Source organism: Callionymus lyra, chromosome 9 (genome assembly GCF_982586985.1).
Source record: "Callionymus lyra chromosome 9, fCalLyr1.hap1.1, whole genome shotgun sequence".
NCBI classification, from domain to species: Eukaryota; Metazoa; Chordata; class Actinopteri; order Syngnathiformes; family Callionymidae; genus Callionymus; species Callionymus lyra.
In genome coordinates this window covers 27,193,486-27,211,426 of record NC_141826.1, presented here as the reverse complement: position 1 = coordinate 27,211,426, position 17,941 = coordinate 27,193,486, and the positions used below count along the sequence as shown (strand labels likewise).

Below are 17,941 nucleotides of genomic sequence, written 5' to 3'. Positions count from 1 at the left end.
ATCGTTTCAATGACATCATCTAAACAACATCATCTCAACGACATCATCTCAACAACATCATCTCAACGACATCATCTCAACGACATCATCTAAACAACATCATCTCAACGACATCATCTCAACAACATCATCTCAACGACATCATTTTCACAACATCATTTTAACGACATCATCTAAACGACATCATCTCAACAACATCATCTCAACGACATCATCTCAACGACATCATCTCAACAACATCATTTTCACAACATCATTTTAACGACATCATCTAAACGACATCATCTCAACAACATCATTTTCACAACATCATCTCAACGACATCATCTCAACGACATCATCTCAACAACATCATTTTCACGACATCATTTTAACGACATCATCTAAACGACATCATCTAAACAACATCATTTTAACGACATCATCTCAACAACATCATCTCAACGACATCATCTCAACGACATCGTTTCAATGACATCATCTCAACGACATCATCTCAACAACATCATTTTCACAACATCATTTTAACGACATCATCTAAACGACATCATCTCAACAACATCATTTTCACAACATCATCTCAACGACATCATCTCAACGACATCATCTCAACAACATCATTTTCACGACATCATTTTAACGACATCATCTAAACGACATCATCTAAACAACATCATTTTAACGACATCATCTCAACAACATCATCTCAACAACATCATCTCAACAACATCGTTTCAATGACATCATCTCAACGACATCATTTTAACGACATCATCTAAACGACATCGTTTCAACGACATCATCTCAACGACATCATCTCAACAACATCATTTTAACGACATCGTTTCAACGACATCATCTCAACAACATCATCTAAACAACATCATCTCAACAACATCATTTTAACGACATCATCTCAACGACATCATTTTAACGACATCATCTCAACGACATCATCTCAACAACATCATCTCAACGACATCATCTCAACGACATCGTTTCAATGACATCATCTCAACGACATCATTTTAACGACATCATCTAAACGACATCGTTTCAACGACATCATCTCAACGACATCATCTCAACAACATCATTTTAACGACATCGTTTCAACGACATCATCTCAACAACATCATCTAAACAACATCATTTTAACGACATCGTTTCAATGACATCATCTCAACAACATCATTTTAACGACATCGTTTCAATGACATCATCTCAACGACATCGTTTCAATGACATCATCTCAACGACATCGTTTCAATGACATCATCTCAACAACATCATTTTAACGACATCGTTTCAACGACATCATCTCAACGACATCATCTCAACGACATCGTTTCAATGACATCATCTCAACAACATCATCTAAACAACATCATCTCAACGACATCATCTCAACAACATCATCTCAACGACATCATCTAAACAACATCATCTCAACGACATCATTTTCACAACATCATTTTAACGACATCATCTAAACGACATCATCTCAACAACATCATCTCAACGACATCATCTCAACGACATCATCTCAACAACATCATTTTCACGACATCATTTTAACGACATCATCTAAACAACATCATCTCAACGACATCGTTTCAATGACATCATCTCAACAATATCATCTCAACGACATCATCTCAACAATATCATCTCAACAACATCATTTTCACGACATCATTTTCACGACATCATTTTCACGACATCATTTTAACGACATCATCTCAACAACATCATCTCAACGACATCATCTCAACAACATCATTTTCACGACATCATTTTCACGACATCATTTTAACGACATCATCTCAACAACATCATCTCAACAACATCATCTCAACAACATCATCTCAATGACATCATCTAAACAACATCATTTTCACGACATCATTTTCACGACATCATCTAAACGACATCATCTCAACGACATCATCTAAACGACATCATTTTCACGACATCATCTAAACGACATCATCTCAACGACATCGTTTCAATGACATCATCTCAACGACATCATCTAAACGACATCATCTCAACGACATCATCTAAACGACATCATTTTCACGACATCATCTAAACGACATCATCTCAACGACATCGTTTCAATGACATCATCTCAACAACATCATCTCAACAACATCATCTAAACGACATCATCTAAACGACATCGTTTCAACGACATCATCTCAACGACATCATTTTCACAACATCATTTTAACGACATCATCTCAACAACATCATCTCAACGACATCGTTTCAATGACATCATCTCAACGACATCATTTTCACAACATCATTTTAACGACATCATCTCAACAACATCATCTAAACGACATCGTTTCAATGACATCATCTCAACGACATCATTTTCACAACATCATTTTAACGACATCATCTCAACAACATCATCTCAACGACATCGTTTCAATGACATCATCTCAACGACATCATCTCAACGACATCATTTTCACAACATCATTTTAACGACATCATCTCAACAACATCATCTAAACGACATCGTTTCAATGACATCATCTCAACGACATCATTTTCACAACATCATTTTAACGACATCATCTCAACAACATCATCTCAACGACATCGTTTCAATGACATCATCTCAACGACATCATCTCAACGACATCATCTCAACGACATCATCTCAACGACATCATCTCAACGACATCATTTTAACGACATCATCTAAACAACATCATCTAAACGACATCATCTAAACAACATCATTTTCACGACATCATTTTCACGACATCATCTAAACGACATCATCTCAACGACATCATCTAAACGACATCATTTTCACGACATCATCTAAACGACATCATCTCAACGACATCGTTTCAATGACATCATCTCAACGACATCATCTCAACAACATCATCTAAACGACATCATCTAAACGACATCGTTTCAACGACATCATCTCAACGACATCATTTTCACAACATCATTTTAACGACATCATCTCAACAACATCATCTCAACGACATCGTTTCAATGACATCATCTCAACGACATCATCTCAACGACATCATCTCAACGACATCATCTCAACGACATCATCTCAACGACATCATTTTAACGACATCATCTAAACAACATCATCTAAACGACATCGTTTCAATGACATCATCTCAACGACATCATCTCAACAACATCATCTAAACAACATCATTTTAACGACATCATCTCAACAACATCATCTCAACGACATCATCTCAACGACATCATCTAAACAACATCATTTTAACGACATCGTTTCAATGACATCATCTCAACAACATCATCTCAACGACATCATCTCAACAACATCATCTAAACAACATCATTTTAACGACATCATCTCAACGACATCATCTCAACGACATCGTTTTAACGACATCATCTCAACGACATCATCTCAACAACATCATTTTAACGACATCGTTTCAACGACATCATCTCAACAACATCATTTTAACGACATCATCTCAACAACATCATCTAAACAACATCATTTTAACGACATCATCTCAACAACATCATCTAAACAACATCATCTCAACGACATCATCTCAACAACATCATCTAAACAACATCATTTTAACGACATCATCTCAACAACATCATCTCAACAACATCATTTTAACGACATCATCTCAACAACATCATCTAAACAACATCATCTCAACGACATCATCTCAACGACATCATTTTAACGACATCATCTCAACAACATCATCTCAACAACATCATCTAAACAACATCATTTTAACGACATCATCTCAACAACATCATCTCAACGACATCATCTCAACGACATCGTTTCAATGACATCATCTCAACGACATCATTTTAACGACATCATCTAAACGACATCGTTTCAACGACATCATCTCAACGACATCATCTCAACAACATCATTTTAACGACATCGTTTCAACGACATCATCTCAACAACATCATCTAAACAACATCATTTTAACGACATCGTTTCAATGACATCATCTCAACAACATCATTTTAACGACATCGTTTCAATGACATCATCTCAACGACATCATCTCAACGACATCGTTTCAATGACATCATCTCAACAACATCATCTAAACAACATCATTTTAACGACATCGTTTCAATGACATCATCTCAACAACATCATTTTAACGACATCGTTTCAATGACATCATCTAAACAACATCATCTCAACGACATCATCTCAACAACATCATCTCAACGACATCATCTCAACGACATCATCTAAACAACATCATCTCAACGACATCATCTCAACAAGATCATCTCAACGACATCATTTTCACAACATCATTTTAACGACATCATCTAAACGACATCATCTCAACAACATCATCTCAACGACATCATCTCAACGACATCATCTCAACAACATCATTTTCACAACATCATTTTAACGACATCATCTAAACGACATCATCTCAACAACATCATTTTCACAACATCATCTCAACGACATCATCTCAACGACATCATCTCAACAACATCATTTTCACGACATCATTTTAACGACATCATCTAAACGACATCATCTAAACAACATCATTTTAACGACATCATCTCAACAACATCATCTCAACGACATCATCTCAACGACATCGTTTCAATGACATCATCTCAACGACATCATCTCAACGACATCATCTCAACAACATCATTTTCACAACATCATTTTAACGACATCATCTAAACGACATCATCTCAACAACATCATTTTCACAACATCATCTCAACGACATCATCTCAACGACATCATCTCAACAACATCATTTTCACGACATCATTTTAACGACATCATCTAAACGACATCATCTAAACAACATCATTTTAACGACATCATCTCAACAACATCATCTCAACGACATCATCTCAACGACATCGTTTCAATGACATCATCTCAACGACATCATTTTAACGACATCATCTAAACGACATCGTTTCAACGACATCATCTCAACGACATCATCTCAACAACATCATTTTAACGACATCGTTTCAACGACATCATCTCAACAACATCATCTAAACAACATCATTTTAACGACATCGTTTCAATGACATCATCTCAACAACATCATTTTAACGACATCGTTTCAATGACATCATCTCAACGACATCGTTTCAATGACATCATCTCAACGACATCGTTTCAATGACATCATCTCAACAACATCATTTTAACGACATCGTTTCAACGACATCATCTCAACGACATCATCTCAACGACATCGTTTCAATGACATCATCTCAACAACATCATCTAAACAACATCATCTCAACGACATCATCTCAACAACATCATCTCAACGACATCATCTAAACAACATCATCTCAACGACATCATTTTCACAACATCATTTTAACGACATCATCTAAACGACATCATCTCAACAACATCATCTCAACGACATCATCTCAACGACATCATCTCAACAACATCATTTTCACGACATCATTTTAACGACATCATCTAAACAACATCATCTCAACGACATCGTTTCAATGACATCATCTCAACAATATCATCTCAACGACATCATCTCAACAATATCATCTCAACAACATCATTTTCACGACATCATTTTCACGACATCATTTTAACGACATCATCTAAACAACATCATCTCAACGACATCATCTTAACGACATCATCTCAACGACATCATCTCAACAATATCATCTAAACGACATCATCTTAACGACATCATCTAAACAACATCATCTCAACGACATCATCTAAACGACATCATCTAAACGACATCATCTAAACAACATCATCTAAACGACATCATCTAAACGACATCATCTAAACGACATCATCTTAACGACATCATCTAAACAACATCATCTCAACGACATCATCTAAACGACATCATCTAAACGACATCATCTAAACAACATCATCTAAACGACATCATCTCAACGACATCATCTCAACGACATCATCTCAACAATATCATCTCAACAACATCATTTTCACGACATCATTTTCACGACATCATCTAAACAACATCATCTCAACGACATCATCTAAACGACATCATCTTAACGACATCGTTTCAATGACATCATCTCAACAACATCATCTAAACAACATCATCTCAACAACATCATCTCAACAACATCATCTAAACAACATCATCTCAACAACATCATCTCAACAACATCATCTAAACAACATCATCTCAACAACATCATCTCAACAACATCATCTCAACAACATCATTTTCACGACAGTATCTGAACAACATCATCTCAACAACATCATCTCAACAACATCATTTTCACGACAGTATCTGAACAACATCATCTCAACCACATCATCTCAACAACATCATTTTCACGACATCATTTTAACGACATCATCTAAACCACATCATCTCAATGACATTAATTTAACAACATCATCTCACCATCATCTCAACAACGTCATTTCAACCAAATCATTTCAACAACATCATCTCAACAACATCATCTCAACAACATCATTTTAACGACATCATCTCAACCAAATCATTTCAAAGACGTAATTTTAACGACATCATCTCAACACTTCTGATGGTTGGTGCCGAGATAAAAACTTCTATCAGGAATAAAACTTGTTAACCATAAACAGGAACTTTTACTCTCACACCAACAGTTTCTATCCTCAGCCTAACAAATTCATCATCATCTCTTACAGCCTTAAACTGTTTTTAAATGTGCACTGTGTTAATATACAACAGGAAAAGACTGACATTGTGTTTTAGGTACAAGTCAGATGGTAAAACTTTCATTGTTACTGTTTGGTAAGAAGCTTCTCTTTGGTTCAGATCTTCGATAAGAGGATTTCACATGTTGGATTGAATGACATTATGTGAGAATATGTTACTGTACAGCAGGAGCAGGAAGGTCTCGCATCGAAGCAGACGCCGCGAGGCAGAGACGGATCTTTAATTGGCTCAAGGCTTCACGGACACGATACAAGTCTTAGTTCCTTCAATCCTTCTTTTGAAAACCCTTTTGAACACATGAGCTCGTTTCTAATGTGTTTTTATATGTACAGTTAACACAACGCTTTAAAGGATCTTGTTTCTCAGTTAAGATTCCTTCTGTTCTTCCTGAACGTCCGACGTCTCTTCCATGTCCAGTTAAAGCAGCAACAGACTGAAGATCTCAGAATTCTTTATGAGACGACGATCAATATCTCGTCGACTACGGTTCAGGAATGTTTCAGAAACTGAAGGTTGTCGCTCTGAAAACCTTGAGCTGTAGATTTGTGGAAGTACGAGTTTTGTCAAGTTTTCATATATTTAAACTTGAGATTGTAGTAAATTATACAGTCAATTATATTTATGACAATTATTAATATTAAGAAAGGACATTGTTAAGATTGGTTAAGAATTAATGTTTAGTAAATAAATGTGTTTTTCACAAGAATATCAATTAAAAAATGTCACATTAGCATTTTCACCTTTCACTTCATCTCGCTTTAGTTTATAAATTACTTATTTTATTCATCTTCATGTTACTGCATCTGACTTCTTTACCTTCATTTGATATTCTTGTACCACGCAAAAATACTTATTTTTCACATTAATGGCGAATAAAACTGATTCCAATCCTGAATAATATTGAATAACAAAACAAACCTTTGAACCTGTTTTTCAAAGAATTGTCTTTTTTTTTTTCTTCTGACAGATTTTGTTGTGGTTTGTTTTGTGAAATAAATGTTTGAATTTCAGACAAAAGACTCATCAGAGAAATAAACAAACACAAGAACAGTCAGAACTTGTCGAGAATATTTTTTTTACTCATCTCATCTCAACCACATCATTTTAACGACATCATCTCAACGACATCATTTTCACGACATTATCTTAACGACATCATCTAAACGACATCATTTTCACGACATCATCTCAACGACATCATTTTCACGACATCATCTCAACAACATCATCTCAACGACATCATTTTCACGACATCATCTCAACGACATCATCTCAACGACATCATCTCAACAACATCATCTCAACGACATCATCTCAACAACCTCATTTTCACGACATCATTTCAACAACATAATTTTCACGACATCATCTCAACGACATAATTTTAACGACATTATCTCAACGACATCATCTTAACAACATCATCTCAACGACATCATCTTAACGACATTATCTCAACGACATCATCTTAACGACATTATCTCAACGACATCATCTTAACAACATCATCTCAACGACATCATCTTAACGACATTATCTCAACGACATCATCTTAACGACATCATCTCAACGACATCATCTTAACGACATCATCTCAACGACATCATCTTAACGACATCATCTCAACAACATCATCTAAACGACATCATTTTAACGACATCATCTCAACAACATCATCTCAAAGACATCATTTTAACGACATCATCTTAACGACATCATCTCAACGACATCATTTTCACGACATTATCTCAACAACATCATCTCAAAGACATCATTTTAACGACATCATCTTAACGACATCATCTCAACGACATCATTTTCACGACATTATCTCAACAACATCATCTCAAAGACATCATTTTAACGACATCATCTTAACGACATCATCTCAACGACATCATTTTCACGACATCATCTCAACAACATCATCTTAACAACATCATCTCAACAACATCATCTAAACGACATCATTTTCACGACATTATCTCAACGACATCATCTCAACGACATCATTTTCACGACATTATCTCAACGACATCATCTCAACGACATCATCTCAACAACATCATCTCAACGACATCATCTCAACAACATCATTTTCACGACATTATCTCAACGACATCATCTCAACGACATCATCTCAACAACATCATCTCAACGACATCATCTTAACAACATCATCTCAACGACATCATCTCAACGACATCATCTCAACAACATCATCTCAACGACATCATCTCAACGACATCATTTTCACGACATTATCTCAACGACATCATCTCAACGACATCATCTCAACAACATCATCTCAACGACATCATCTTAACAACATCATTTTCACGACATCATCTCAACAACATCATTTTCACGACATTATCTCAACAACATCATCTCAACGACATCATTTTCATGACATTATCTCAACAACATTATCTCAACGATATCATCTTAACTATATAATTTTAACGACATCATCTCAACAAAATCATTTTCACGACATCATCTCAACAACATCATCTCAACGACATCATTTTCACGACATTATCTCAACGACATCATCTCAACGACATCATCTCAACAACATCATCTCAACGACATCATCTTAACAACATCATTTTCACGACATCATCTCAACAACATCATTTTCACGACATTATCTCAACAACATCATCTCAACGACATCATTTTCATGACATTATCTCAACAACATTATCTCAACGATATCATCTTAACTATATAATTTTAACGACATCATCTCAACAAAATCATTTTCACGACATCATCTCAACAACATCATTTTCATGACATTATCTCAACAACATCATCTTAACGACATCATCTCAACGACATCATTTTAACGACATCATCTCAACAACATCATTTTCACGACATCATCTCAACAACATCATCTCAACGATATCATCTTAACTATATAATTTTAACTATATAATTTTAACGACATCATCTCAACAAAATCATTTTCAAGATATCATTTTCACAACGCATTGACTCAGTAATTTACGCTGCCATCCCCAACATTGGAGATCCGATTGAAAGTTTCTGTGAAGCATCGCAAACAATTTAAGTGTTGAATTTAAATTAAAAATCTGCATCATATTTTTATTGTTTAGCATCATGAATGTGTACGATATAAAAGTTGACGTTCCTGCAAGAGCGCCTCCTGGAGGCGGAGAAGTTCAGGTTCATCGACTCGTTCAAAGTGAGTGAAACGATGGCAGTTTATCTTCATCGCGCCTGTAACGACTGATCTTAGGAGCAACCAGAGCAAGTTCCAGCTTAACATGGACAGACTTTAAGTAGAGAATTTAAAGATTTAAAGAGTAAAAAGTCATGTTTCACTGCAGTTACTCATTCAATTTCAAAATGTTCTTTTACGTTTCAATTATATGCAAATTTTAATCCTCTTTTTATTCCTCCTGGAATTTGGCAAAAGAATTTCTTCTCTTATGCAAAGAAGGAAATTTCAAAATCCCTTTAGTCCTGTTTTGTTCCCGTGATGATCCGGACTCGAGGGTGAACGAGTTTTTCTCTGGCCACAGATCCACGAACAGTAAAACTGCAGTGATGTGAAACCAGAGATATTAAAGCACCACGAGCGAAGAAAAACCTGTTTCTTCAAAAGAAGAGAAAAGAACTGGGCCAAGAAAGCAGAGGATAGAGGAAGAGAAAAGCTCATTTACAGCAGATTACGTAAGAGAGAGGCAGCAGCCAGGGACGTGGGAGCGTCGTACCTTTCAGTGGTTTGGGAAGGAAGTGGGCCGCTGGCTTGTTCTTCTTCACATGGTTCCCCTTCATGATCTCGCCCTCCTTGTTCAGACCGAGGTACCAGCCTCTGCCCGACTGCTGCTGCCGGTAGATCATGGACGAGTACGTCACGTAGTAGTTCTCGAACACCGACTCCTTAAACTTGCATTCTGGTGTAAAGTGTTCCTGAGAGAAGAAGAAGAAGAAGAAGAAGAAGAAGAAGAAGATGAACGGATGAAGAACGACGTGGTGTTTTAGGTTCTTGAATCCTTTTGTTGAAACATGGAGCAGATAACAGACTAAGATGCTACATTATATATGAAATACATGTTTAATAGTGTAAGTAAAATGATATTTTCAGATATTTATTAATCCACGTTTTCAATATATTTATTAGTAATTGTTACCTTTAATAGGAAAAATGTTTTTTCTTATCAAGGTTATTTAAATTAAAAAGGAAATCTCTGACAATATATTTTTTATTTTAGTTGAAAATTGTTTGATTATAGTTGAAGATTGTTTAACTATAGTAATAAAAGTTGATAACAGTTGAAAATGGTTTGATTCTTCTTTGATGGAATATAATATATATATATATATATATATATATATATATATATATATATATATATATATATATATATATATATATATATATATATATATATATATATCTGTTATCAAATGATTTAATATATATTAAATATATATATTGTTTAAATCATTGTATATATATATATATATATATATATATATATCAAATGATTTGAACAAAAGTCCAGGCTGAACTGAAATATAAATCCATTCTTGATTCATCTTTAACTCCTGCAGCCAAATCCCTGAGACTGTCTGTTGTACGAGTCTTGGACGCAGCACAAGACTGAGTTCCTCTCAGAGCTGTCGACGGATGCGAGAGCTTCCAGAGCTGGCTCAGCATCAGTTCTTCCGTGGATTGGGTTTGTTTGTCATATCAGTTTCTGCAGCTACAATATTGTTTTCATGAAAACGGAGCTTGAATAGGCAGCTTGACAACAACTCCTCGCTTCATGTCGCCTCATTATTTCTCTCGCTCACGAGGGTCTGCTGCTTCTGATGAAGGTCTGCTGCTTCTGATGAAGGTCTGCTGCTTCTGATGAAGACTTTGACGTCCTAACCTGCTCTGACACATGTGGTCAGAAGACCACCTGAGCCTGGAGATGGTTTTGTGGAGCGACATGATCACGTTAGAGGTTCTGGTGATGATGTAAGACGAGCAGCTGCTGCTCAACAACAGACATCAAAGCGAGCGAAGGAACCGAAGACACGAGGATGGATCTGAACATCCTTAATTAGGATTAAACGCTAAATTAGGATTTACTTCCATCTTATCTGCGTCGTGTTGAAGCGTCAACGTTGATATGAAGGTTCAACAGGAAACGAGTGATAAAAGTAAAGTGTGTCGTGAATTAACAAAATAAAAGAACATTATTAGACATTAAATAATAACGTTTAATTCATAACATGAGTTGATAACAAACATCCGTGACGACTCTCTCGCTTCACTTCTTCATTTCATGACTTTCATCTTCAAACATCAGCTGTTTTGATTGACACACGTCTGATCCAATCAAATCTCTTAGTGTTTCCACTCAGTGGGCGGAGCTTATGACAAAGAAAGCGTCCCATTGGTTGATGTTGTAACTGGTCCAGTCGATCTGACCCACTTTTGTATGTATATGTTCATTGTAGATGAATATATATTAACAATAATAATAATAATAATAAACCCTGCATCAGCTCAGGAAGGTTCAGTTCCACGAGGTTGACCTCTAAGTAAAAACTCATCCCTGATCAAGGTCGACCGTCGACGTTTCCCGGCAACGTCGCCGCTCGTCTTCTCGGGAAGATGATAAACAAAACGACAACCTTGAGCTGGATCGTAAACAAGTGCAGAGATTCTCTGACGGACGACAAGTTGTTCTCGTCTCTGTTGCTAGAATTGCATCCTATTCTATGGAAGCTTGTTAGTGATCGTCTGAAACTTTCATGAGACGTGTTGAGTGGGAGTCGAAATATAAAACTCATGGTTCTGCGTTTAAATCACAGTATAATGAAAGTGCGTCTGACAAGTGTTTTCTTTTGTAGCCAAAGCTTGAAAAGTACTATTTAATCGTCACCTATAAAGATCTAAAATGTGTTGTTCATTCATTTTCTTCCTCTTTTCAGGTGGGCTGGACACAGGGGACACCCTGGAAAGGTGGCCAGCCTTTAGCTGCAAGACGAACCACTCACACTTGCAGTCGACGCCGAGAGCAAACTCAGTCAAACACAAGGAGAACAAAATAATGTTTCCTCAACCTGGAATCCAACCAACAACCTTCAGGCTGAGAGGCTGAAGTTACCGGACAGTAAATACTAGATGTTAACAAACTCTAATAAACTTCCAGAGAACGAGGATAATTCATCTTTCAACTGATACAATATTGTGTTTTATTCTACACTTTTCTAGAATATGCCCCGCCCCTTAAATGATTGACAGCCCAGCATGATATGGAATCCTCATAGTCGGTTATTAATTATTCAACATATATTTGAATAAGACTACGATTTTGATCATTAATAAGTCATATGGTAACAACAAGTAATATTTACATGAATCATATTAATTAATGACAATAATATAATAATAAAATGAATGATTCAGTGCGTTTTTGTCATCATGGAGTGAGTTCCTAAATATTTTAAATGTTTTTTTCTCCTTAAAATGTCAATATTTTTCTTTTTAAAACTATGATTAAATTATTGAGAAGCAGTTTATTTGAACAAGCTGATATTTTCACAGAACACAATGAGGAAGTTGGATTATTTGAGACAGTTTTCGAAAATAAAACAATGATTTGACAATAAATTATGGATGAAACTCAATTATGTTTTTTAACAACTTTACAAACATTTGCGTTTATCTGGAGCGAAGTCGCTGGTGTTAACATCAGAGCAGACTCTGATCCAATCAAATCTCTTAGTGATCCACTTAGTGGGCGGAGCTTATGACAAAGAAAGCGTCTCATTGGTTGATGTTGTAACTTGTGGTCCAATCAGCTGGAGCTTCACTAACATTACCAGAGAGTCAGAAATGTTGGTGAATAAAGTTTTAAAAAGTCTGAATATATAGAAAACTAGTTCATGATTCACGTTCAGCTCTTTGTGGAATTAAATCATTTCCATAATTCAATCAGCAGAAGCAACAACACAAGAGTTTTGATCTTTTCTCCAGAGATATTGTTGGAGTTATTTCAGGCGTCAACACAAACCTATGCTACACAATCAGCACTCTATCTTCTCTCTCGACCCGCGACGACGACTGAAGCTTCGTCCTGCGGCCGAACACCGACGACAATCGTGTGTCGTGGTGAAGCTGTCGCACACAAACACACACAAACACACAACCACACAACTACAGCTGATGTGTTGATCACGAGCGAGGAAGCAGGAAGTCGACGCCGTCGCGACTGTTTGACTCGTCAAAGTTCAACACCAGCGTCGCAGCAGCGGAAGATACGCTTGACAAACAATGAATGAACTAAGATATTGATCAAATATATCATATCATGAATGCAGTATATAGTAATAAAAGATTGAATCCAACAGAAACAGGTGCTTGAATGACGTCGTTACATACGAAGCACATGTCAACACGGGTGACGGATGTTATGACCTGTGACTGATCATGTTTCACCTGAAGATCAAGAGAAAAGAGTGATTTAAAAAAAATGACTAAAAAGCAGGAAACATCCAGAGGCAGGAACTGGAGGGAGACGCCGGACCCACCATCTGGGGTAAAAAAACTCCCTTGAGGGAGTCACCTGGTCCGACCCTTGACCTGGAGCCAACCAGGTCCGAGGTCCGAAGAACCAGGAGCCGAGTTCAAGTTCAACTGTATAAACGCCACTGTTTGTAAACCATCCGAGGTCGCTCAAACCAAAGCACTCGCCAGGTGTTGTGACGGAACCAGAATTCTGAACTTGTGTTAAGACTCGTCTGAGTCAGAATAAAAATACTCTTTGATTTTAACAGCTGTTTTTTTGGTACTATTTGAGGTCGTTGGTAGAACAAGGCGCAGGAATAGTAGTGGAATTGCTTCTTATTCCAACACGATATAGATGAAAAAAATATCGCGATATTGTCACGTGCGAAAACATGTGCGATCATTTATCATTTTTCATTGATCAATCAATCAGTCAAATCAAGCATTTCTTAAATCTGCACTTTGACCAATCAGTGCCACGATCTGTCCACAGAAATACTTGACTTTTACCTGAAATCAAAGCATCGATAGATTTGAATAAAACGATAAAATACTCGTCGACCTGTTTCACCACGACAAGGTACGACTACGTGTATCGGACACTTTAATATTGTATTAACATCATGGTTCAGGTCATTATGATCAGTTTATGAAACATGTTTTAATCCAGAGTAAAGAAGGTGTATCTTCTCTACACGTCATCAATGGTCCATCACGACCAAAGACCAGACGCTCTGGACGACCTGTGACGCCAGAAACATGTTTTAATCCAGAGTAAAGAAGGTGTATCTTCTCTGCACGTCATCGATGGTCCATCACGACCAAAGACCAGACGCTCTGGACGACCTGTGACGCCAGAAACATGTTTTAATCCAGAGTAAAGAAGGTGTATCTTCTCTGCACGTCATCGATGGTCCATCACGACCAAAGACCAGACGCTCTGGACGACCTGTGACGCCAGAAACATGTTTTAATCCAGAGTAAAGAAGGTGTATCTTCTCTGCGTGTCATCGATGGTCATCACGACCAAAGACCAGACGCCCTGGACGACCTGTGACGCCAGAAACATGTTTTAATCCAGAGTAAAGAAGGTGTATCTTCTCTGCACGTCATCGATGGTCCATCACGACTGAAGACCAGACGCTCTGGACGACCTGTGACGCCAGAAACATGTTTTAATCCAGAGTAAAGAAGGTGTATCTTCTCTACACGTCATCGATGGTCCATCACGACCAAAGACCAGACGCTCTGGACGACCTGTGACGCCAGAAACATGTTTTAATCCAGAGTAAAGAAGGTGTATCTTCTCTACACGTCATCGATGGTCATCACGACCAAAGACCACAGACGCTCTGGACGAACTGTGACGCCAGAAACATGTTTTAATCCAGAGTAAAGAAGGTGTATCTTCTCTACACGTCATCGATGGTCCATCACGACTGAAGACCAGACGCTCTGGACGACCTGTGATGCCAGAAACATGTTTTAATCCAGAGTAAAGAAGGTGTATCTTCTCTACACGTCATCGATGGTCATCACGACTGAAGACCAGACGCCCTGGACGACCTGTGACGCCAGAAACATGTTTTAATCCAGAGTAAAGAAGGTGTATCTTCTCTACACGTCATCGATGGTCATCACGACTGAAGACCAGACGCTCTGGACGACCTGTGACGCCAGAAACATGTTTTAATCCAGAGTAGAGAAGGTGTATCTTCTCTACACGTCATCGATGGTCATCACGACTGAAGACCAGACGCCCTGGACGACCTGTGACGCCAGAAACATGTTTTAATCCAGAGTAAAGAAGGTGTATCTTCTCTACACGTCATCGATGGTCATCACGACTGAAGACCAGACGCCCTGGACGACCTGTGACGCCAGAAACATGTTTTAATCCAGAGTAAAGAAGGTGTATCTTCTCTGCACGTCATCGATGGTCCATCACGACCAAAGACCAGACGCCCTGGACGCCCTGTGACGCCAGAAACATGTTTTAATCCAGAGTAAAGAAGGTGTATCTTCTCTACACGTCATCGATGGTCCATCACGACTGAAGACCAGACGCCCTGGACGCCCTGTGACGCCAGAAACATGTTTTAATCCAGAGTAAAGAAGGTGTATCTTCTCTACACGTCATCGATGGTCATCACGACTGAAGACCAGACGCCCTGGACGACCTGTGACGCCAGAAACATGTTTTAATCCAGAGTAAAGAAGGTGTATCTTCTCTACACGTCATCGATGGTCATCACGACTGAAGACCAGACGCTCTGGACGACCTGTGACGCCAGAAACATGTTTTAATCCAGAGTAAAGAAGGTGTATCTTCTCTACACGTCATCGATGGTCATCACGACTGAAGACCAGACGCTCTGGACGACCTGTGACGCCAGAAACATGTTTTAATCCAGAGTAGAGAAGGTGTATCTTCTCTACACGTCATCGATGGTCATCACGACTGAAGACCAGACGCCCTGGACGACCTGTGACGCCAGAAACATGTTTTAATCCAGAGTAAAGAAGGTGTATCTTCTCTGCACGTCATCGATGGTCCATCACGACTGAAGACCAGACGCCCTGGACGCCCTGTGACGCCAGAAACATGTTTTAATCCAGAGTAAAGAAGGTGTATCTTCTCTGCACGTCATCGATGGTCCATCACGACTGAAGACCAGACGCCCTGGACGCCCTGTGACGCCAGAAACACATCAAGATGACGAATCATCTCAAGATCATCAGGTTCACACTTTCAGACACATTCGTGACTCACGGACGCAACACCAGGAGATTCATGACAGAACCATGACCTCACTCGAGAACCAGACCCTATGATATCACCGAGCGAACCGACTGGAGTCGAGCGGTGAAGTCACTAATTGGCGTTTCCTTCTCCCACACATGGACGCCGATGGATGGGTTTCAACGGAGCCTTGTGCCTCCCCCTCACATGTGCACTCTTTCTCTCACTCTTTCCTCCGTCAAATACTTTCTGCTCTTCGCGGAACCGTGGAGCACGAGGATGGAACAGTGTTACGCAAGAAGCTTCTCTCGCTCGATTCCCTCGTTTATCGGCTTCATGTCGTGTTTTCTGTTCGTCGCAAACGAACCTTCAGCAGAAAAAACATCGTCGTTGGTTAAGAATCTCCGTGAAGAGACTCGAGAAGCTTTAGTTGAATTCCCAGCGAGGATCTGTTCAGTGTTATGTCACATCAACGCGGAGAAAACATGATTCGTTCACCAGAAAAACTGTTACATTCAAGAGATGGAGTCGTTTCTCGTCCGAAGACTCAAGGTCACGTGAACACGACGGACGGATTCAAATGTTTGTCTTAAAGTGGATTTAAATTAAACTATAATAAATTGTTTTAACCACGTCGGCTCTGCTGTGATTGGTCAACATGGAGGTTTGTCACCGCCCGTCATCAATGGTCTCCACCTCCAAGGGACTTGTTGTATAAACAAAGCGAGCGAGATTACAGCAAATACAGCAATTATTCATAAAAAATAAATCAAAATAAAATAAAGAGAAAGAACAAGTTGATACAATATAAGTCTAAAGATAAAGAACATAGATCAAATAAAAACAACAAAGACAAGGATACAAAGACTAACATAGAACAGAACA

The 17,941-nt window shown here is 38.1% G+C and overlaps 1 protein-coding gene across 3 annotated transcripts in view; it reads right to left on the bottom strand.

The window, feature by feature from the left end:
• Positions 1 to 17,941, bottom strand: part of fgf13a (fibroblast growth factor 13a) — a 153,773-nt gene that overhangs the window by 7,765 nt on the left and 128,067 nt on the right. For all 3 annotated transcript variants that reach the window (XM_087798936.1, XM_087798937.1, XM_087798938.1), the window contains one exon: positions 10,517 to 10,715. In XM_087798936.1, the coding sequence (XP_087655062.1) occupies positions 10,517 to 10,715 (199 nt within the window). The remainder of the gene's footprint in view (positions 1 to 10,516; positions 10,716 to 17,941) is intronic.